At 49.2% G+C, this 21,163-nt stretch overlaps 1 protein-coding gene across 4 annotated transcripts in view; it reads left to right on the top strand.

The window, feature by feature from the left end:
- The window catches only part of LTBP2 (latent transforming growth factor beta binding protein 2), a 60,861-nt gene that overhangs the window by 8,576 nt on the left and 31,122 nt on the right, over positions 1 to 21,163 (top strand). For all 4 annotated transcript variants that reach the window (XM_021402106.1, XM_021402107.1, XM_021402105.1 and 1 more), the window contains exons 3-5: positions 1,817 to 2,054; positions 18,856 to 19,037; positions 20,351 to 20,521. In XM_021402106.1, the coding sequence (XP_021257781.1) occupies positions 1,817 to 2,054; positions 18,856 to 19,037; positions 20,351 to 20,521 (591 nt within the window). The remainder of the gene's footprint in view (positions 1 to 1,816; positions 2,055 to 18,855; positions 19,038 to 20,350; positions 20,522 to 21,163) is intronic.

Below are 21,163 nucleotides of genomic sequence, written 5' to 3'. Positions count from 1 at the left end.
TGGATATTTTAAAGTTTAAATGAAACATTTTTAATTGGCATGCTGGGAAGGACTTCATAAACCCATCCATCTTCTAATCTTTTACAGATGAGCTCATGGTTAAAATACCTGATGAATACACAGTTTTTTGGTGGCTCTGCTGTGGTCTCAGATGGTTGCATTAGCACCTGGTGCTTTTCTGCATCTGCAAAATGGAGATGGTATTCATGTGCTCACTCCTTTTGTCTTCTGTGCGGTGACAGTAAATTTTGTTGAGTACAGGCTGGTTTTCATTGCAGTTATGTTTTCTGTCTCAGTGATTCGTACGTTGCCACTGATCTAACTGGCTGTTGGCTTGCACAAATCTCTCACTTGTATTAAATTGTCCTTTCCTTCTGGGTTTTCTAAGGCAGTCAGAACTTTAGGTTAGAACTGAGGTTACACATTATTTTTCATCAATAAGCAAACTTTTCCACGAGCAAGTGGACTAAATCACCCCAGTGGTACAAGCCCTTCAGCACCTTCCCAGTGTTTCTGTGGATGCCTCACTGGATAGACAGACTGATTCATACTTAATGGGACTGAGCAGGAGAACAACTCAGAGAGCTTACAGTGAAGATCTTCACCTCTGTCCTAGACCTAGAGCCTGTGCGGAGCGGCAGGGACCCAGTATTTGGACACCATCTTGCAATATCTTTGCTCAGTCCCTGGCCTGGCTTGTCTGCAAGGTGATGGGAGGTTGAGCTCTGTGGCTGTCCCTTTGTGCAGTCCTGCCTGCCTTGCCTGGCTGGCAAACCCACACCACACTTGTCCTCTGCAGCCTTACCTTGCTGCAAGGACCTTGTGCCCAGGCTTGATGTGCTAAGAAGCTGCTACACGCTTTTGGACAAGCGAAGGTTGTTACTGAAAATACTTCAGAAGTGTTCCAAATCTCATCTTTTTTTAAGAGTTTTTGAGATACTTGCTTTTGCTTTCCTTACGGCACCTGCCCCAGAAGCAGATGATTACATTAGATTATAGCGAGAAGAAAGGAGTGGCTTTCATCTTACCAGAAAGTATTTGTAACTCCATTTGTAACGTCCAACCTGGTCCTACCTGAATGACCTGTCATTCCTTGGCTCTTGCTAACTGGGTTATAAACCCAATTTGGCACCTGTTAACTTGGGAAGTGTTAGGGTCCAGCTTATAATTAATAGCACTTTCCTCCCAGGGTGCAAACTGAAGCTGATGTGCTGTAATTAGGAACACACGCAGGCTTGGAGAATGATTTGGGCATGAAGTTAATGAACTGTAAGTCCCCATAGCTGTGAAGGAATTTGAGGATGGTGACTCCAAAATCAGCTGCGGAGGGAGAGCTGGCAAGCTCTGGAGGGGGCAGGAAGGGAGACCATTCAAACCAGACCCCAAAATGAAATCAAACAAAAAAGTAGCATACAAACCACTCCCAGGAGGCTGCATTAGTGCATTGTTATCTTCCTCCTCTGTATCTGCTGGCTTCTTCCCTTGTGGTTGTTGCCTCCCCTTGTTTTGGGATTGAGGTCCTGTTCCTGCCCAGAGCCATGAGCAATGCTGGAGGCTGTATGATCTCTGCAGACTACAGTGCCCACTTTTTTGTCTTTATTAAGTGAATTTTTCTTGAAAAGAGCTCTGCTGAGACCAGGGGGGATAAGTGGGAACAGAAGGAATGTATGGCTGAATCCTTCTATTGAGCAGAAGACCACTTGCCCACAGAGCAGAGATAGAGTCATGTCACTTGTGCTGACCCAGCCAGGTCCCAGCATCAAACGTGCTGCTGGGAGTCCCACATCCAGCTAACTTCCCTTCTGTGTCCCCCCAGCTGTTTGTGACCCACCATGCCAGAACAAGGGCTCCTGCAGCCGGCCCCACGTCTGTACCTGTCGCTCGGGCTTCCAGGGCCCCAGGTGCGAAGAAGTTGTCCCTGAGCAAGAGTACCACCCACCCAGCATCGCCCTGCAGCCCCCTGCGGGCTCCCTGCAGAGGAGGACCGGCACAGCCGAGCGAGATGCCTCCCCAAGAGAGGCTCAGGCACCTGTCCCACGGCATGCACCCACCAGGTAAGTGCTGTCCTCCCGGGGGCACTCCACTTGTCCCCAGGGTGGTGTCACAGTCCTCAGGTGCAAACAGAGATGCAATCCTACAGGGCAGGAGCACTGGGAAGCTTGACAACTTGCCTCTGTCCTTTGAGCAGCCTGAGTGGGGGCAGCGAGGTGTGCTGAGGAGTGGGCTTAAATTTCTTCCCAAAGTGGTAGTGTCTATTTAGCACCCGTGGGAAGTTATGCAGATCCAAGGTGTGCTGTCCAGTATAGGCAAAATGAAGATACGTGTAGCACCTCCAAGGTATATTCTCTCAGGCTCCAGATATTATTGGGTCAGATGTTCCCTACTTTTGTGTCACCCTGCTGTTGCATTGGTCATTTTTGTACCCAAGCAGGTGTGGAAGCAAAGTCACAGCTACTGGTGTTAGGAGAGGTTTGTACAGGAGATGTATTGCAAGCAGCATGTTGAGCTCAGGGTGATAACTGTGGCATCATCTGTTCTTTTGTGTAAAGAAGAGCCTATGGCTTCAGCCCAGCTGCCTCAAGCTGGTTCTGAGATGCTCTCATACTGTTCTACATTTTGTGTTTCATGAGTCCCTCTGAAACTCTGGGTTTTTTTTTGTTTAGAAAGTAATAATGGCAGGAAAGGCAGAATCAGAAGCACAGAATCAGGGAGTGACTGAAGTTGGCAGGGACCTCTGAGTCCATTTGCCCCAGCTCCTGCAGGGCCATGCAGAGCTGCTTGCCCAGACCCATGTACAGGCGGCCTTTGAAGCTTTCCAAGAAGGAGACTCCACAGCCTCTCTGGAAAAGACACTAAGGAAGGAGTAAAACTATGAAAGGTGCCTTTTCCTGACAAGTACCTCTGCTCTTCAGCAGCTTGGTGGGGATGGAGAAGTGGCAATGGTGCCTGCTGGTATGGAACAACCCAGACGTTTTTTCAAAAAAAACCCTATCTCAGCTTCCCTGGAACATGGGGCATGGGAGCACGGTGTTAGACTGACCACTCCTAGAGGCCTGTGTCTTTGTTACTGCTGTTCATCCAACTGCTGGGCCAGGAGGATTCACCTTGCTGGTAGCCACCGCAGCACAAAATTTGCTTGTGGCTTCTAGAAGTCTCTCAGCAACAGTGAAGAAGATGTTGCAGCAGATTATGTACTCTGGAGTTGCCAAGCCAGTAGGTAACTTCAGTTTCTGCTTTTCCTCCATGACCTCATTGGTGCTACTTGGAACTACCTGGGAGATGGGCAATTCAGCCTTTGTTTTTCTGCATTTCTGCAGGTTGTTTGTTTAGTGTTTGTTGCACTTCAAGTAGCTGTGTGTTTCTTTCTCTTCTGAGGCAGAGGCAATGTATAGGCTGGAGACATTTCTGGACACTTACTCTTCAACATCTACAATTTTGGAGGGCCTTAGATGTCTGAAAAAGGATGACTGATGAGGTAGTTAACCAAAGCTAGAAATCTTCATGCCCAAATGAAAGACCATCTGATGGGAACCAAATTAAGCAAGACCAAGGTGATTCTGGCATGGAGAGGTGGCCAAGCCTGTGCTGTCGCTGCATGGGAGAGGCTGGTGCACAAGCGAGCAGGCAGCCTTAGCACATGCCTGTGATCCTGCTCGTGGCTCATGAATGTCCCCATGGCAGTGACCTCTTCCCACCCCTCTGTGTGCAAGGGCTGGAGAGGAGGGAAAGTGGTGCCCTTGCAGATACACCACCTGTTTGGGGCTTTCCCAGTAAAGAACATGACCTCAGACTCTGTGCAGAGGCACGAGACTCTGCAGGCATCGGCAGAGTATTACTGGCCAGACAGACTCAGTGCCTAGTGATCGCTGGGCTGGGAGTGCTGAATGCCCAGCTGCCTGCTGTACCTTAAATCCCTTGGCGCCATCCCAAAGAAATAGGACGCCGTTAAGGATCTTGCCATGCCTTTCTCCCTCGTTCCCCATGGAGGCCATAGGACGTCACCCCATTCCTCTCTTCAGTGAGAGCTTCGGATGTTTGTCCTTTGCAGCACTGTGCAGACTAGTGCAGGGCTGCCTGCACCCTGCCGCTGCTTCACATCTGTGTGCCCTGCTTCAGCCCATGGGCATTTTCCTGTACTATTCGGTTGCTTGGGTTTTGTCCATGGACAATGTAACATATGGTATACAACTGTCACAATGAAAAGTCTTGCTGCTGTTTGACGGATTGTACCCAGCTATTTTTGAGTGTTCCCTTCAGCCAACTTCTGGGCTAGCCGTGGAGCACTGCAAGAGGGATGTCCTAGGGAATGCTATGCTGCCTAAATGCCTGCAGCCGAGGGCACTCCTGCTGCTGTTGCACACAGTCGTGCCCTCCCACTGCTTACTTTGCACTGCCACTGTTGTAATCTGGCCCCTGCATGAGCTGGCTCAGTTCGATAAACCAGCAAAACACTAACACAGCAAAATTAAGGATAATTTTCTGCCTCTTCAGTGGGCTAAACTGCATTATTGAGAAAGCACAAGGACCAGAAAGAGTGAACAGAATTGCAAAGCTAGCAGTGTGGGGAAGGAAAGAGATGGACTCCCCTTCTGGAGGAAGCCACTTACCATTTGTCTCGTGAAACTGTGCTCTCAGAGCAGCCTGAACTTGGAGCCTGCTTCTTGCATTTGCAACATCATCTGTCTCTGTGCTACTGCTGAAGTACTTTCTGTGCTTCTGCATCAGCTTTCCACCATACAAGTGCTCTGTAGAAGCAAATATGAGAGGTGTATTGGCTTTCCAGAACTGGGTAGATCTTGCTCAGATTTGCAGGTATAAGGATAGGTTCTTAGGTGCTGCCAACAGCGGTTCACTTTCATTGGGGCCAAGTCTGAGAGCAACAGCTTAAGCAGATTTTCCAGACCTTGGTCTCCTCCTGGGTAAGGATGAGTCGTGCTATGGGCACACCGAACTCTTCTAGTGAGCCCACTGTAATCCCACTGCAGCTGGCTTGCTTGTCTGGTTTGTCAATAAGGAAGTATAGAAGAAGCTTTTGGGTGTCTCAGAGGACTGAGGACACTGGTGGTTACAGGTCCCAGCTGTGGTGAGGTGGCTTTGAGATCCAGGACAAACAACCAGTCCTCAACCTCCCTGCACGTTCTCATTGCTAACAAGGAGGAATTGCACAAGAGTAGGACCTTATAGACCTCCAAGCCACTTCTTGCTGTGCCAAGACAGGAAATCAATCCTCACATGAGTGAATTTGCTTTCTGTTTTTGTTTATTTGTGTATATATTGGCTTTATTTGTGTTTGTTTGCACAGAGGTAGCAATCAGAAGCTCTGAAGTCAGGCACTAGAACAATGCTGTATTAGATGTTGCAAAAACACTCAGCAAAACACAGGAATCCTTTCCAGAGACCAGCTCTCTAAACAGAGATGGTGCTTTCACTGTGTTCTGAAGGGACTCTTCAGGCAGAGGTAGGAGAGCTGCATCACGAGTTATTCTGAACATTTTTGGACCAAAATATTCCCCGCTTCCCTGAGAGGTGCGGCTGTCTTAACATGGTTTCTTATCCTCAGCTAGTCAAGCTTGCCAGTGATTTATATTTAAAATTGCTACTGAGATACTTAGAGAAATTGATGAAATTTTCCCAGTGTAAAGGAAACCAGCAGTCTTGTTCTAGTTACTGTGGTGTGCCAGTGGCTGTGCTAGGCCACAGCTGCAGAGCCTGGCGTCCAGCCATTCTGATGGAGGAGACTCTTACTGGAGTTTTCTTCAGAAATAAGAGCTTCTGCTGGTGCCACTGCTCCGGAGAGGCACAGGAGTGACAGGAAGAGGCACCATATGGCTTACCACCTGGGACTTTAATCCTCCTGGGACTAAAGAAGAAAACACCCAGCCTTCTCCAGGTTCAGTGCTTGCAGAGAGGAAGATGTGGCTAGGTGATGGGCAGCTCTGGGATCACTTTGCTGACTCTGGAGCTGGTGATGCTCATACTTTCATTCCTTACAATACAGGCTGGGAAATGAGTACCATTCCCCAGGTCCCTTCAGCAGGCTGTGGCTCGGTGACCGTTCAGAGCTAGATGGCTGAGAGAACACGTGGGGACCTGCTAGCTGACACAGAAGCTGGGAGAACCTGGTGCTGAGCTGTTTGGAGCAGAGAGTACTCTGGAGACCAAAATCCCAGGAGTGCTGGAGGCCCTCTCAGCACAGGCCAGCAGCAAATCCTCTCTCATCTTGATCTCAACCTGAATCTCTGCCCAGGGAAGCAAAGTCCCGCTGGACGATTGTGCGGGTGGAGCTGCACCTCAGCCCAGAAGCTGAGCTAAATGAAAACAGCTTTGTTTTCCTAAGGCTGGAGTATCAGAAGAATTCATGTTTGTATAGCAGGAGATGGAGAGGGCTCGTGCCCCTGACCCTCTGGCTGGACTCTTGGCTGCACTGTGGCCACCTGCCTCAGGCATGGAGGAAGAACCTGGGGAGGGACCTGCCACTGCCACCTGAGAAGGTTGCTCCTATGGAAGCAGAGTGGTAGGGCACCTGTGTGCCAGGGTGCCGTGTGCCAGGTCTGTGCCCATCAGACCCTCTTGCCCAGGAAGGATGCATGCACTGAGCTAGGCAAGCAAGACACCCTTTCTCTTCAGAGAAAAGAAGAGGTGACTGGGACCTGCAAAGCGTTTTCCCAGCAACCCGGGCAAGAGAAGAGGAAATAGCTGTGGTACAAGGTGCTGAGACACGGCGGAGACAGCTCAGTACAGCTAAGCCCTGGAGAGTGGGGAGCTTCCTCCGAGAGGGCTCTGTTTGGGCAAGGCAGTTGCTAGGAGGTGCCTGCTGTTTTTGGGATGGAAAAGGAAGAAAGCTGAGTTGCAACATGCCCACCGCCCTGCCTCCTGATCTCAGAGCCTCTCTCCAGCACCCAGGAGGAGCCATCTCCTCCCTTCCTGACTAGAGGACAGGCTGTATGCAGCCCTGGAGGAGCTGTGGCAAGCGCTGCTGGCCTGGAGATGCTGGGAGCCTTGCGCCAGCAGGGAGGCTCTGCCAAAGCCGCTCTTCTCTCTCTGGGAAGCTACTGATGAGAACAGCAGGGAGCAAGCAGGAGGCAGAATCTTGGGTGTGTGGCAGAGGTTGCTCGATAGAGAAAGTATATTTCCCCCCTTTTGAAAAATAGCTGAAATAACTCATCCTGGTTAGAAATCAGCTCCTGTTGTGGTGGCAAGTGCCCCGTGTGCTCATTTGCAGAGGAGAACGAGCCAATGATAGTCACTTTAGTGGCCATGGATGGTCGTAAAGCTCTCTGCCCTCTCAAAACGTGACATTGAGAGTTGCGGCTCGGCAAAACCAGCTTAATTAGCTTGTTGTCATTGAGGACTAGCAGGTAGAATGAAAATCGGAGCAATATCTGTTATTTGAATGCGCTGCTCCAAGCAGAGACAGATTTGTCTCCGTTGTTAAATCAGCATCTGGAGCCTTCTGTCTTGCCAGCTTTGAACTTTCCAAGCTTATGGGAAAGAGAGGAGCTTTCTTACTGCCTTACTGGGGCTGCTGCTGAGTGCCCAGGACAGTCTGTCCACTGTGTATAGTTCCAGGAGGAGGTCAGTACCATCCACGCACCTACTGTGCACGCTCCTGCCCTTCTGTTTACTTACATCCACTTTACATTCATGAGAGTTACAATGTATTAATACCCAAATAGCTTCAGAAAGTAAAAGCCAGCCCTGGCTGATAAGCCCCTCTGTGGAAATGCAGTCCCACTGCAGGGGCCGTGAGAGGCTTCCTCCTTGGCTTGGGTTGGTACCAGCTCAGGAGGCCCATAGCGCGTGACTTTGAATTCCTGACGAAATGCTGGTGCCAGCCTTGCCTTCCCCACTGCAGCGTGTTTATGTTCGTTACTTGAATGGCATATTTTCCTAATGTAGATAAGTCCTAATTGCAGCTTTCTAAGGTGCTTCCCTTTGGCAATATAGTTTTCACAAGGTGGCCAAGCATTTATGTTCCTTGATCCAAAGCCAACTTTGAGTAGATATCTGAGACCTTGTTAAAAAATTGAAACTGAAAAGCCAGTGCCAGTCCATGTGAGAATATGTGAAAAAGAGATTCCACTCAGGGCAATGAGATCTCCATAAGTTCCAGGGCTCAGCCCCTCTCCTGTTTTGACACAGCTGAAAGCTCTTGGCAGGCTGTCTGGGAAACCTAAAGGAAAAACTCAAGCTACCCAAGAGGAGTGTAAATGTCATTTTTCTTACATAAAAATACTTCTATTTTTAAATTATATGATACACCTTCTCTAGCCTGGCACTAGATACACTTGCTCTACTTTCTAGTGCTTTAAAGCTGTCAGCACCATTCTGTTTTATGTGTTTTATGTATTTACTTCCTAGGGGGTTGCATACGCTTCAGAGCAGCAGGAGGATAGCTAGCTTTTCAGGCTCCTTTTAAACTCCAAATATGGTCTTTATTTTAGGCCTGGTTCTTCTGCATCTCCTTGGGAGTAATTTCTATAGCTTAATTCAGCCTCTTGGCCTTGGGAGAAAATGTTCAAATGCACTTTTCTTTCTACCCAAAGGAAAAATGCTGCTGCTGTCAAGAGCGGGGTGCATGGCAAATGTGATGTGCCTGTGATGGAAGTAGTACAGAAAATTCAGATTATAGCCTATTTTATATACTGTACATCTATCATTTGGGACATTTGGGACAATACAATTTATGTAGCAATTGTTTAAAAAGAAAGATGTTAAAAGCAGTAAGGCCACACAATCAAACAGTGGAGAATTTTTCCCTACTGCCTGCATTTGGTTTGTCACCCAGCATTCATTCAGTTCCCCTGTGCATATGGATTGTGCTGCAATTTCTCATACCTGATCACATGCTGCCTTTTTTTTTGTTTAAGCTGGTACTTATGCAAAATCAAAGTGGTTCTCTTTGGTTTTGAGTATTTCTGTAAATCACCCAGTGCAGGCAAGATGCAAGAGATGGACTGACACTGATTTGGCACAAGGAGTAGCTCAAATGGAGATGTAGAAGTCCTCATATAAAACATGTGCTCCAGCAGTGCTCTGAGATGTAATGCCCCATGTGATTGGTGTGGGTGGGACTGGTACCCAGCTCACTGCACCACTCCATTTTTGGCTTGAGGTACAAGCACTTGTGTGGAAACACCCTTCAGGGACATGCAGAAACTAAGTGTATAGGCAGGAACTAAGAAGAGGTTCAGACTGGAAAAATATTATCTGTTACAGCTGAAGGAAAAAATCCTCCATGGGAGGAAGAAATATGAAAGAAGGAGAGGCTGAAGTTTTTCAGAGCAGAAGTGAACAGCAAATTAGGCAGCAGAGAGTAATGCGGTGTAGCTTCATTTAAGAGACCAACCATGCTTAGGACATTGAAGGCAGAAGACTTGATTGCATGGGCTCTTTTTCTGTGCTCCCTGGGTCCTACACTGGGTCAGTGTTGTTTTCATTGCCAGAAAATATCTTGACAAATTGGAAGGAATTCTGAGATCTGCACGATGCTGGGGAGGGAGCTGAGGGGAATGGTTAACAGACCCACATCTGCAAAGCTGAGCCAAAAGCTGGCCTGAGAGCATGGGGAGCATGCTCAGAGGCTGCGGCTATCTGGAGGGAGCAAATAGCATGTATTACAATTGCCTGTACCTTGGCAGGGTGGCCTTGATAATTTTTCAGCTTCGAGGCTTTCTACAGCACTAAACTCTTCCAGCGATGTAATGACAGGCTGATAATGACCCTGGACCTCTGCCTTTCTTGTCACTGAGGGGCTGCTCCGCTGAGGGCTGAAACCCAGGTAATGCCTGCTCCTGGTCACTTCCCACTGTGCCAAAGTCTGCTCCTCCCTGCTGATCCTCAGTGTGCGTGCTGAAGGTCGTGTGCGAGAGGTGTGAGAGCAGGTCCATACCCTTTGTAACATGGACCTTGTCACCAGTCACCACATCTATGTGACCAGAAGTCGTCCTGGCCACCAGCCAGGCTGTAGTCTTCTGACTATTGAGCAGCTGGAGGCATGATGCTTGTTCTGTTAAAGAACTAATCTTTGGGATGCTCATTCCCCAATTCCTGGTGATATTGAAACATAGGATAGGATAGGATAGGATAGGATAGGATAGGATAGGATAGGATAGGATAGGATAGTTGGAAGGGACCTTCAGAGATCATCACGTCCCACTGCCTGATCAATTCAGGGCTGACCAAAAGTTAAAGCATGTTATTAAGGATATTATCCAGATGTGAGTGGCAGGAAAATGTGATGTTCTTACATGGCTCTCGTGGCTCAGTGCTGTAAGTGAGGGAATGCTGTGTGTGGCAGGGGATGGAAAGGCATGAGGAGACCTAACTACGTGGAGCTAATAGGTCCAAAGGCCAGAGTGATCAATCCACATAAAAGCCACTACTTTACATTGAAATACGTCTTAGTCCTGAAGCGTTCCCACGGTGAGTGGGTGTCTTTCATCACCGCAGATAAAAAGCATCTTAGGATTAAACACATCTCCTCTCCACCTTGTGCCCTCTGGGTATACTTTATCCCCACTGGCATGCTTGCAGTGGGAGAGGCTTTGCCTGTCCTCTTTAAATCCTGTGTAGAAAAGGGGAAGGCTGCTGTCTGCCTCTGCTCTCCAGGGCAAGTGTGGGTGTAAGGATGAATAGGGTGATGTGTTTCCTCAAGGCTTTGAAGCTGGCAGCCCAGTGGAGGGAGTTGGTGTTTCTCATCAACAGGATGAACACGAGACTCAGCACTCATTTTCTCCCTGCTGTAAAGGGGGAGAAGTCACGCCAGCTTCATTTTGCCCAGTGCCTCTGCCAGAGGTTTCGTCAGACGGAGATGGAGTCAGAACCATTTGATGGGTCAGCACCAACATCTGATAGACCTCACCAGTGACAGGTGCTGCTGTGCCAACTCAATGCCATGCCCTTGTGCAGGGTGCTCGCCTGCAGCCACTTTGGGTCTGGACTGCTTCCAGGGGAGCAGTTGCTTGCTCCCTAATGCAAGAACACAGAGATTAGCAGTGACAGAGTGGCAGGTGGCATGTGTGGCACGTGTGGCAAGGGAGGGATAGTGCATGTCAGTAGAGAACAGAGCAGAGATGTGTGAGCAGCCGCTTTGGCCAGAGAACAAATCAGACCTGCAGGGCCTGCTTAGGAAAAACCTGTTAGCTGTTTGTGTGCTCACAGAGGTTCGTTTATGTGGTGTCTGGCAGCTTCTGAGCAGATAAAAATAGCATTCACAACCCATCTCCTCACTCTTCTTTCTTAGTGCAGCAGCAGTTGGATTAGATGCTGAAGGGTTTTTTTTAGTTGCTTTATGTAAATGCATGCGAAGAAGGGTATTGCTTGTGGAGATACTTCTGGTGAATATCTCAGTGAGGTGCCAGCCTGCTGCCCCAGTGTATTGGCTGACAGTGCAAGGACTCCCGCGCTTTAATCAGATCTACCCTCTGCCTCTGTGCACACTTGTAAAGTGTTTATTCCATGCTGGGGCAGGCGTAAATAGAGCAGGACAGTGAATTCCAGCTGTAGAAGCAGGAGCACCAGGCAAGCTGTATTGAGTGCTGCAGGCTGGGTGGCTGCAGAGGGCAGCATGGGAAGCACAGGGGTGGTGGTCCAGAGCTGTGCGTTTTGTTGGTGTCTGGGCTCAGTAATGAAGGAGGGCAGCATCACTAAAAAGGTGTTGCTGCACCACAGGACAGGTTTTGGGTGCTCCTAAAGCACTGAGGCCACAGCAAAGAAGATGGCAGATTGGTGGTGGAGGGACTGAGGTGATGTTTGCTGTACTGTAGGCTTGCACATCTCTTGCTGTGGTTTGCTCTTGGAGATCCAGAGAAATCTAGGCCAGCCACAGTCATATGTCAAGGGGAACAGGGAGATGGAGGTACTGCAAGGTGACAGGGGAGGCAGCCTGAAGTGGGGCCATGCTGGGTCACTGATGGCCTGTTGCTAGCTGTGGCGAGGGACATCTGAGGAGACTGGGTGCTGGATTGCTCCTTGGCTTCTGAGCTTTCTCTGTTGCTCGTGGGGTTAATAAACTGAGCCAAGATTTATAGGCATTGTGTGGGTGGGCTTGGAGTCAGGTGCCTTGTATGGTGTGGTTTCCCGCCTCCTCCCTGAGTCCTAACAGAGCTGTCTTCCTTGTCAGCATGTTTGTGAGCTAATTGAGAATAGACTTCAGTGCTCTCTAAGCAGTGCTCCCCCTCTGTGCTCCAGGTCCCGCAGCCTGAGCCATGAATCCTGTCTGCCTGCTGAGGAACCTGCTCAGAGTCCAAGAAAGGGGAAGTTTCTGGTCTGCGGTCAATTTGCTGCTTTCCAAGGCTGGCTGCTTCCCTCTTCCCCTGTAGACACAGACACTGGTGTGGAGGCTGCCCATTCTTCTGTGATGCTTTAGTGGAAAATCAGTAACCGCAGAGCATTACAAAGGGGGAAGTGAATCACTGAGTTTGGTCCCTGCGGCCCCAAGCGGTGAGGGCGGTGAGCCAAGGGGACAGGCAAACATACAAGACAGATAGTGAGCATGTTGTTTGGTGTTTCAAAAGCAGCGGAGAACCCTCTTGTTGTCCTGGCAGGTTATCAGGGGCTGAGCATGACTCAGCCCCCGTCCTGGCTGGGAGCCCTCCTTTTGGAGCAGCCTGTGCAGGCCCAGGCTGGAGGAGCTGGAGTGGATCCCCGCTGTAGGGAGCCTTTCTCCACAGCCCTGTGGCCTACTGTGGGGTGCCCTGAAGGTGGCGGTCCTTATCACTTGGTTCCTGCCAGAAAGGCACTGCTCCCCTCCCTGCTCCCTGGGCAAGGAGCAGCAGCCGCCCTGGGAAGGGCTGGCCAGCAGGAAGCAGGTGGCTGCAGCTGCTTCCCAGGGGACAGGCAGCCAGCTGGTGGCGAGCAGCCTGTGGAGCATGGGTCTGGAAATGGGACTCTTGGGAGACAGTTACTTCCCTGAGGGTCTCCAATCTTCACTTTTGGTTTGGCCAGCACCTTCCCTGTTCCCCACCGTTTTCCTCCTGGCACACACCCGTTGCTCCTTAGTAAAAAGAAACAAATCCAGCTGAGGGAGTGACTTTCCTACCATTGCCCAGTGACATCTGGGGTTGGCACCACTGCCCACTGCCCACACTGTCCAGGTTTCACTCTCTGCAGTGCCTGAGGCTGTCTACCCTGTTGTGGTCAGCCAGGCTTTGGCTGGGGAAGGGGTGAGACAACCAGGATGAAACAACAGTAATAGTCCTGTGGCACTTGGCTCTGCATTTCCTTTTGTGCAAGATGCAAAATACACCCTTTCCCAGCTTGCTAGCAAACTAGCCAAAATCAACATTTGAACAAAGAGCAGCCGATCGAAACAAAATCCAGGAAAGACTGAGGTGTTGCTGGTGGGGAGAGGGGAGTGCTTTGAAGAGTTTGCCACCCTTGCCTCCAGCCCCAAGGAGGATAGCTGCCCTTAGGTCACTGAGAGAAGCCACAGCTGTGCATCTACTTGGTTACCTCATGGCTTTTGCTTACCCACATGGACCAAGGTCATTCAGAGTAACCAGCACATTTCTCAAATCACTTTCTATGTGCAGTGGGTTAGGAAAACTGTATTTTTTTTTTTGACCTTGGTCATTTAGTCTTGTTCATTGTGATTCTGCTTATTAGACTTGAAATTACAGGCTTTTAAGGGAAAATGTGGTTATTCAGAAAACAGCAGTCTTCATGTTCGTCAACATGGTTGCCAGGAGCCTGCCATCTTCATCTTCTGCTCGCTGCTCTCAGTGGGGTGAGAGGTACCAGGAAGCAGGCACCTTGCAGTTTTGTTTGGGACTGGACAGGGTAACTGTTGTACCAGGGAATGCATTTTTTCTCCTACTCTGACTTGCTCTCTCTGAAAACACATGCCGAGCAGAGTGTCACAAGCAGCAGAAATTTTATTAAATAGTGCATTTTTACACGGGCATTATTATCCCAAGTGCCAGTGACCAAGGTTTCTTGGCTAGTGATCTCTTAGTGTCATCCAGGTGGAGATCAGCAGGAGGACAGACATCTTCGCTCCTTGAGGGATAATAGTGCTCCCTCCACCTTCCCTCCTGGAGCCACATTTCCCCTCAGAGCGCTGCTGATGTTAGCTGGGCACCGCAGCGGTGGATGCCTCAGGGCAGAACAGAAGGAGAGGTGTCCCAGGAGCCTGCACGCTGTCTCTGCCCCACGGGCTGTGCCTGACACGGAGCTAGCTGTCAGCAGCTCTGACAGATGAAGAGCAGGGAAACCAGCTGCTTGGCAGGCGGTTGCCTATAAAGGAAGAGACCTCTGCCTCTCTGCAGAGGCTCCATGCTGCAGAGATCCGTGCTGGCCTTGTGCCTGGCTGGAAGTGTGGAAGTGAGTAATACTGCTCTGGGGGAGGCTGTACGACTGAATGAATGTGAAGCCCTAGGACTTTTAAGTGTCCCAGAACACAGTCTTTAAGGTCTCAACCTCCTCTTCCTCTTCAGTGCCCCTTCCTGGAGCAGGTGCAGGCATAGAAAATGATAGTACAAGATCCCCCCTCTGCTGGGAATCCCTACAATGATCTGGAGCCACTGTGCCTGTCTTCTGTCCTTGCTTTTACTTCAGGTCCTTTTCAACCCAGGCCATTCTATGATTCTACGATTCCTAAGAAGATCCCTGGGAACTGGGCAGAGATTTCAAGCTCTGGCAATATGTTAAGGCCCACCAGATGGTTAGGGGTTGCTAATACCTGACCAGGTGAGCTTAGGCCCATATCCTGACACCCTGCAAGTGAGCCAGTCCTCCTCTACCCAGCATGGCCTAATTTTGATGCTTTGAGGGAAAAACTCTGTTTTGTATTCCCTGACCCTGAGTCAGCCACTTGCTGTGACTTGGGTAGAGACTGTATCTGACAAACAGGGATAGAAAGTCTCCCTCTGCCATTGATTTCTATGGCCTGGGATAGGAGGGTGTTACTCAATGCAGTGTACAAATCCCCGAGCTCATCTGCCTAGAATAGAACCAAACAAACATATTAATGCAAAGCAAATCTGCCTCTCTCTACTGCAACACACACAGGAATGCTTTGCCAAGAAGATCCCAGTAGGATGGCTTTTCCTTTAGTATGGTGAGGCATGGAGTAATGTTCCTCCCCCATTTTTCCTTAATAAGGTTGGCACTGCCTCTCTGCAGTGAGCCCATGTAATCCAATTTTCTTCATAACCAAGATGCTAATTATTATTTTTTCTAAAGCTCTTAATGTTTTTTTTTTTTTTTTTCTCCCTACCAAATCTGATGATCCTGAGAATCAAAGGAGTTGTCCCCAGAGCCAAGGGCTGGAATTCCTTTATGCAGGCAATGGGCTGCACCCAGCCAAGCCTTGCTGCTTGCACGTAGCATACGATAGACATGGTGTGTATATTTTCAAGCACCAGAGCTTGTATCTCCCTGTCTCATTCCACTGGCCACTCTTACCCAGGGATCTTCAAAACTCAGAGTTGAAGTTGCCCTAGGGTGATCAGCACTAGGACAGTGAGGGTTGCTGGGCTGGGGAACTCTCGCCTCCCCCCCGCTTTGGGTGCTTCCGCCTATACAATGCATGGTCCCAGCCATGTTTACCCACAGCGCTATGCTTGGGATCTCTAACCAGAGACTGGAGAACAAGGTTGCCTCAGCTTTTAGGGCTTGGTAGCTCTTGTGGCCTCCCTAGAGCTCTGTATGTCCTTTCCTTTTTCACCAACAAAGGCAGCTGTAGCACACTAGATAGCAAAGAAGAAGGTAATAGGGACCAGAAGTTTCCTTGGTGGCAGCAGAGCTGGATGAGCAGCTTAGAAATGTATGGGCAAGTGATGGCACTTGTGGAAGTAGGGGTAGCTGGTACTCTGCAGAATCTCAGGGCAGCTTCTGGAAGAGGCTGCTGGGGACTGATGTGGTATTGAAATAATGTTCACTTCTCTGCAATTATTCTGGTTGTTCTTACCAGCCACTGAGAAATAGGAACTGCTTTCTAGTCTCATCTCAGTTTAGATCTCTATTCTAATGAGGCCACCTGTGCTGCTCCCTTCTCAGGACTCACTCATACCTCCTTACAGAAGCTCAGCCACTTCACTCTCAAGGCTTTCCTACATTAGAGACAATTAGATTACAAGAAATCCAGAGACTTCTGTCACTGGAATAAAACTGTTCCTAGATTCCTACAGCTCAAGGTCAGAAATGATCAGCAGATCAAAAGATGATCAGAAAGAGCTTCTCTAATAGCACAGATTACTGATCCTCATACAGCTACCTCTGCAGTGTTTCAGTGATCTCTCCCAGAAGCATGGTTTCCTCTCCTGAAGCAATGGTATCAGGACTTGGGGATTTCACAGCTTTGGTGTTTTTTTGCCGAAAGCAAGCAGCTATGCTGATGTGTGTGGGCGTGATTTCTAGCAGGGAATCATTTGGCTTCTGTTTGCAGCTGTTGTTTCATATTTTGCCTTTTTTTTTTTTGGTAGTTAGATTACAAGGGTCTTTACGCCTGGCATTTTGTTCCTGTGGAGAAACCTGTGTCCTGTAATCAGAGCACCTCTTCATCTTCTTTTTGCTGAATTCAAGAGATTGACTACTTCAGGTTTCCTACAGAAAGGCATCTTCACCAGCCCTCAAATTTTTTTTGTCATGTTTTTTCCTGTATCCTCTCAGTTTTTTCAACATCCTCTAGCAAATATGTCACATTTCACATTAGAATTAGATGTGATATTTTAGCATATACTGTCCCTCCCGTGATGAGACTGTGCAAAGAGGTAAAAATACCTCTCTGTTCCTGCAGTGTTTCAGTACCCTGATGTCAGAGTATTGAGATGACAGCTCGTATTTAATTGCTTGTCATTACCCCTGAAATCTTTTCAGAATTGCTGGTTTCCAGGATTGTCTCCTTCTATCTGCAGCTGCTGCCTGCATTCCTCCTTCCTAGAAGAGTAATTCTGCATTTGGCTGTGTTAAAATCCCATATTGCTTGAATGGATTTGCCCTACAGAGTGATCCAAACTGCTCTGTATGATTGCTCCGTTCTCATCACGATACACCACACTGCAAATTTTTGTGTCAGCAGCACACATTATCAATGTCGATCACATGTTTATTTTGAAATAAAAATATTTATTTCCAGATGAAATTGTGAAGTCATGCCAGGCCTCTTACTGATCACTTTGGAACCCATCTAATTCGCTCCCCAGTGACGATTACTTCTTGTGTGCTGTCACATCGCCAGTTTGTTATTCATTTCACATGTGCCTGATTGACACTGTACTGCTGTGTTTATTTTTTTATCGGAATAGCATGAGCTCTAAGCCTGTCGTGTGAGTGCATGTAATTCTATCAAATGATGAAAACAGACTCATTTGAGAAAAACAGTTCTCCATAGATCTTGTTGACTTAACATCTTTTATGTATTCCTTTCCTTTAGTTCACAATTAATTGACCCATGCGTCATCTTTTCCATTTTGTTGCTCAGGGCTGATTTCTGGTTTGTTGGCCAGCAGTTGCCGTGTGTATTGTGCTTGACCTGTTTGAATACCAGCACTGCATTACTTGCCTTTCCATCTCCCCAGGTCTTATCATTATGCCAAGACATCCAAGCCAGGAATGCCTGTGAGCCAGAGCTACTGTCAGCCAACCGTAGTTGGATTAGCCAATCCTAGTGATTTTAGAAAACTGCTTCCAGCAGATGCTGTAACACCTCCTTTTGCTGAGTTTGACAGGGAAAATGGCAAAACCCATAGAATGAGATGCTCTTCTGTGGAATGCTCTTCAGTGGGAAAAGCTAGCCTCTTTCCCAAGACATTTGGTGAGAGATGGAGGTGTTGGTGTGAACAAGCAGAAGACCTGTTGGTGCTTAAGTTTGATTTCAGTGGAATCTGAGGCTGGGACGTTCAAAGAAACTTGGGACATATAGGTAGCCATCCCATTTTGGGCCCTGGTATTCTGAAGTCTTTTTCCTTGCAGGTGGTGCAAGCAAGAATGAGGCATACACTTGATGATAAGCACAGAGCACCCTCCTGGGAGCTTAGTGCTGCCAGTCAGTACAAAGGAATGGGAGTGAGTGCAACAGAGATGTGCTGCTGTGCTCACTTCATGCAATAAACTCTGCCTAGCAGTCTACATCTCCTAATCACAAGGTGTAAGAAGCATTACCTTGTCAGTCAAATGACTTTGTCATGCTTAGTGCTCAGAAAACACCAAAAATCATAGATGCAATTACTGCAGAGAGTTGTAACTACATTTGTAGGGATGAGTTCTTGGTCATTTTCTCTTGTTTGTGACCCTCATGGGGTAAGTTTTGTTTATTTGCTTGGCCTGCTTTCACTTCTGACTGCCTTTCTGTTTTTTCAGTGCTTGGCTGGGGCTGGGAATACAGGGCCAGAGGGAGCTCCCCGCCATAAGAACGAGCAGATTTGAAGCTGCTAGTGTTTGCTGGAGACACTGTGGTGGGACAGCCAACAAGCATGCAGAGGTTCTGAAAGGCAGCTGGGGTGTTCCAGTGCAGCGGGAGCCTGATGACACCCTATGGACATGAGGGTTGGGATGAGCAATGTACCCCAGCAGGTACAGAACTGATGACAGCCTTGGATGCAGTGCTGAAGTCAGTTGTCAGGGATGGGTTCCCTGCAGAGAGCCGAGGTGGATAAGCTGATGCTGTATTGGAGAGGGCAAAGGGTCAGGCATGGGCACGTCTTCTGGGGACATAGATGTCAAGGACGTGGGTCATCATCCCTTAGGTGAAATGATGGCTAAAAACAAGCGAGGAGGGAACCCAGCAGAGCTCTGTGTGAAGCTGATGGCTCAGCTTGGTGCTGAGATGCCCACAGAACATGCTGGCAGATGGGCACTGGGGTCATCAGAGTTACTCATGAGGAGTATCAGTTCTTCTCTTCTCTTCCACAGGACTCAGAGCAGAATTGGCTCTCCTGTCTCCCCCCAGCACACAGGGCCATCACGGACTGTCCGGCGCTACCCTGCCAGCAATGGCCAGCTCACGTCTAACACGCTACCTAATGGGCATGGGCACGAGCAGGGCAGCTCTGGCCCACCTGCGGCTTTCCAGGAGCACACATTGGCTGCAAAGGGTAAGGCATCCAAGGATGTCACTGTTGGGGTTCCTTGTTGGGTCCTGAGGTGTCACTGGGAAAGGCCGTGGTGTGGGTGGGAATACCATAGCAAGGGGATGGCAAGCAAAGTCACAGGAGGTGCCAGCCATCCCTGTAGCATTTTGGAAGGGGGGAGTGGAGGATAAGAGAGCCCAGCTCCAAGGAGGAGAAGGGAGCAGAATGAAGAAAAACTGAGAACTGGAAAAGAGGAGTAAGAATTGGGACTCTACAGGCCTTGGCAATGAGAGACCCCACTGAAGGAAAGCAAAAGAGTGGTGTCAGGGGAGATGTGACAGATGTCTCCCAGAGCTTTTGAACATATTACTCCAGCACATTGCCCTGAAGGGGGGTTGCCTCAGCCTGTAGGAATGATGCCTCCCAGCTTCTTCCTCTGTTAGAGCAGCCCTGGGGGTCAGATTGTGTAACCAGCACCTAGTTCTTCCCTTTAGCTACCCCCTTTGCGCCTTCTGATACAAGCAGGGATCAGGCCAGGCTGCCTGCCATTTCCAAGGCAGTGTCAGCTGCTCCCCAGCTAGGACAGATGCAAGTTGTCTTCTGCAGCTTGGCTTCCTCTGAAGCCATGTTTCCCCGGGGAGGCTCCAAGGCATCTTGGCCCTTATGAGTAGGGCTGTGAGCCTGATTAAAGTTGTAATCTGAAAGCGGGATTGAAGTGGGAAGAATGAGGGGGGAGTAAAGCAAGTGGGGGAACCCAAAAAACGGCTGTCTTGCTGGGCAGGGATGGAGAGCTCTGGTGTTGAGCCAGCTAGCTCACAGTTACAGAGCAGTTCTGCCTCTTCTTCCTTTTCCACAAACCTCCAATAGCTCTGAGTACAGTTCACCCCTCTACCTAATGGGAGGATGGTGAGGGACTGCAGAGGAGTGCAGGGTGCAGGAAATCAGTGGACAATTGCAGGGAGACGTGGATGTTCTCAAAACTTGATGCTCTCCATGCTGGACCAGTGTAGTTGTGTGGGAAGACTTTCTGTGGCTTAAGGGCAACCAGCATTCAGGCTAATTAATTGATTTGAGAAAAACAGACTCTTATACTGGAGCTAGTGGGTGTGTAGCCCTTCACAGATAGTTATGTCACTGAAACTGGAGTTATGGCAGGGCACGCTGCTGGAGATTTTTCCTGTGTTGACAAAGCCTTAATGATGCTGGAGCAGAGGACAGGCTGGAGTGAGCAGGGAGTAAGTCGTTGCTCTGGGAACGGGTTGCAGCTCGAGATGAGATTACCTGCCCCTTGGTCTGGAGATCCTGCTTCCACTTAGCACTGTCCTTCTCTTCCATAGGGGCTAACCTGACAGAGAAGATTAGGAAAATAAAAATCGTCTTCACACCCACCATCTGCAAACAGACATGCCGGAATGGGCGCTGCTACAACAGCTGTGAGAAGGGAGACACCACCACTCTCTACAGCCAAGGGGGACATGACCACGACCCCAAGTCTGGCTTCCGCATCTGTGAGTGGCCAAGGGCTCCCAGCCCACCTTCTTGCCTGCTACCCCTCTCTCCTCCTTCTGCTTTTCCTGTCTCTGTGGACTGAGGACTTGGGCTTGTTGGGCATGGGAGGAGATGGCCTCTCCCGGTGCCTAGAAAGATGTCTCCTGGAGTCCTTGGGGCTTACTTCATCTTTGTCTCTGGGGTAGAAAGACAGACCTTGCCTCATTGCTCTCTTTCTTGGACAAGCAACTTCTATTTCCATCCCGCCCTAGGTTGGGGGGACGTGTGTATTTGAGCTAGGCCCGCAGCCAAGCCTCGCCGCCCCTTCCTTCTCCAAGCCAGCTCACTGCTTTCATTGGCATCCAGTCCTGGGGCTGACTTTCATCACCTAATTTCCTCCTGTTCTCTCCTTTCACTCACGTGGCAGCCAGGAGAGCTGGCTGCAGGTTGCAAGCCATTCCTATAGACAGGGCTGCAGAAATCTCTGCTTGCCTTTGAGAGCTGCTGGGATTGCTCATCTGGTCACTGGGATACCCAGGTGTGGGTTGGGCACATCCTCTTGGAGCCAGCTGGTGGGAGCAGCCCACTGGCCCTGTTATATGAGCCTCTGTGATGCGAGCTCTTCCAACACTGAATACATTGTGGATACTGAGTGATATGGG

Source organism: Numida meleagris, chromosome 6, assembly GCF_002078875.1.
Source record: "Numida meleagris isolate 19003 breed g44 Domestic line chromosome 6, NumMel1.0, whole genome shotgun sequence".
In the NCBI taxonomy this organism is placed as follows: domain Eukaryota; kingdom Metazoa; phylum Chordata; class Aves; order Galliformes; family Numididae; genus Numida; species Numida meleagris.
The sequence above is the reverse complement of the archived record's forward strand: the minus strand, read 5'-3'. Positions and strand labels throughout refer to the sequence as shown.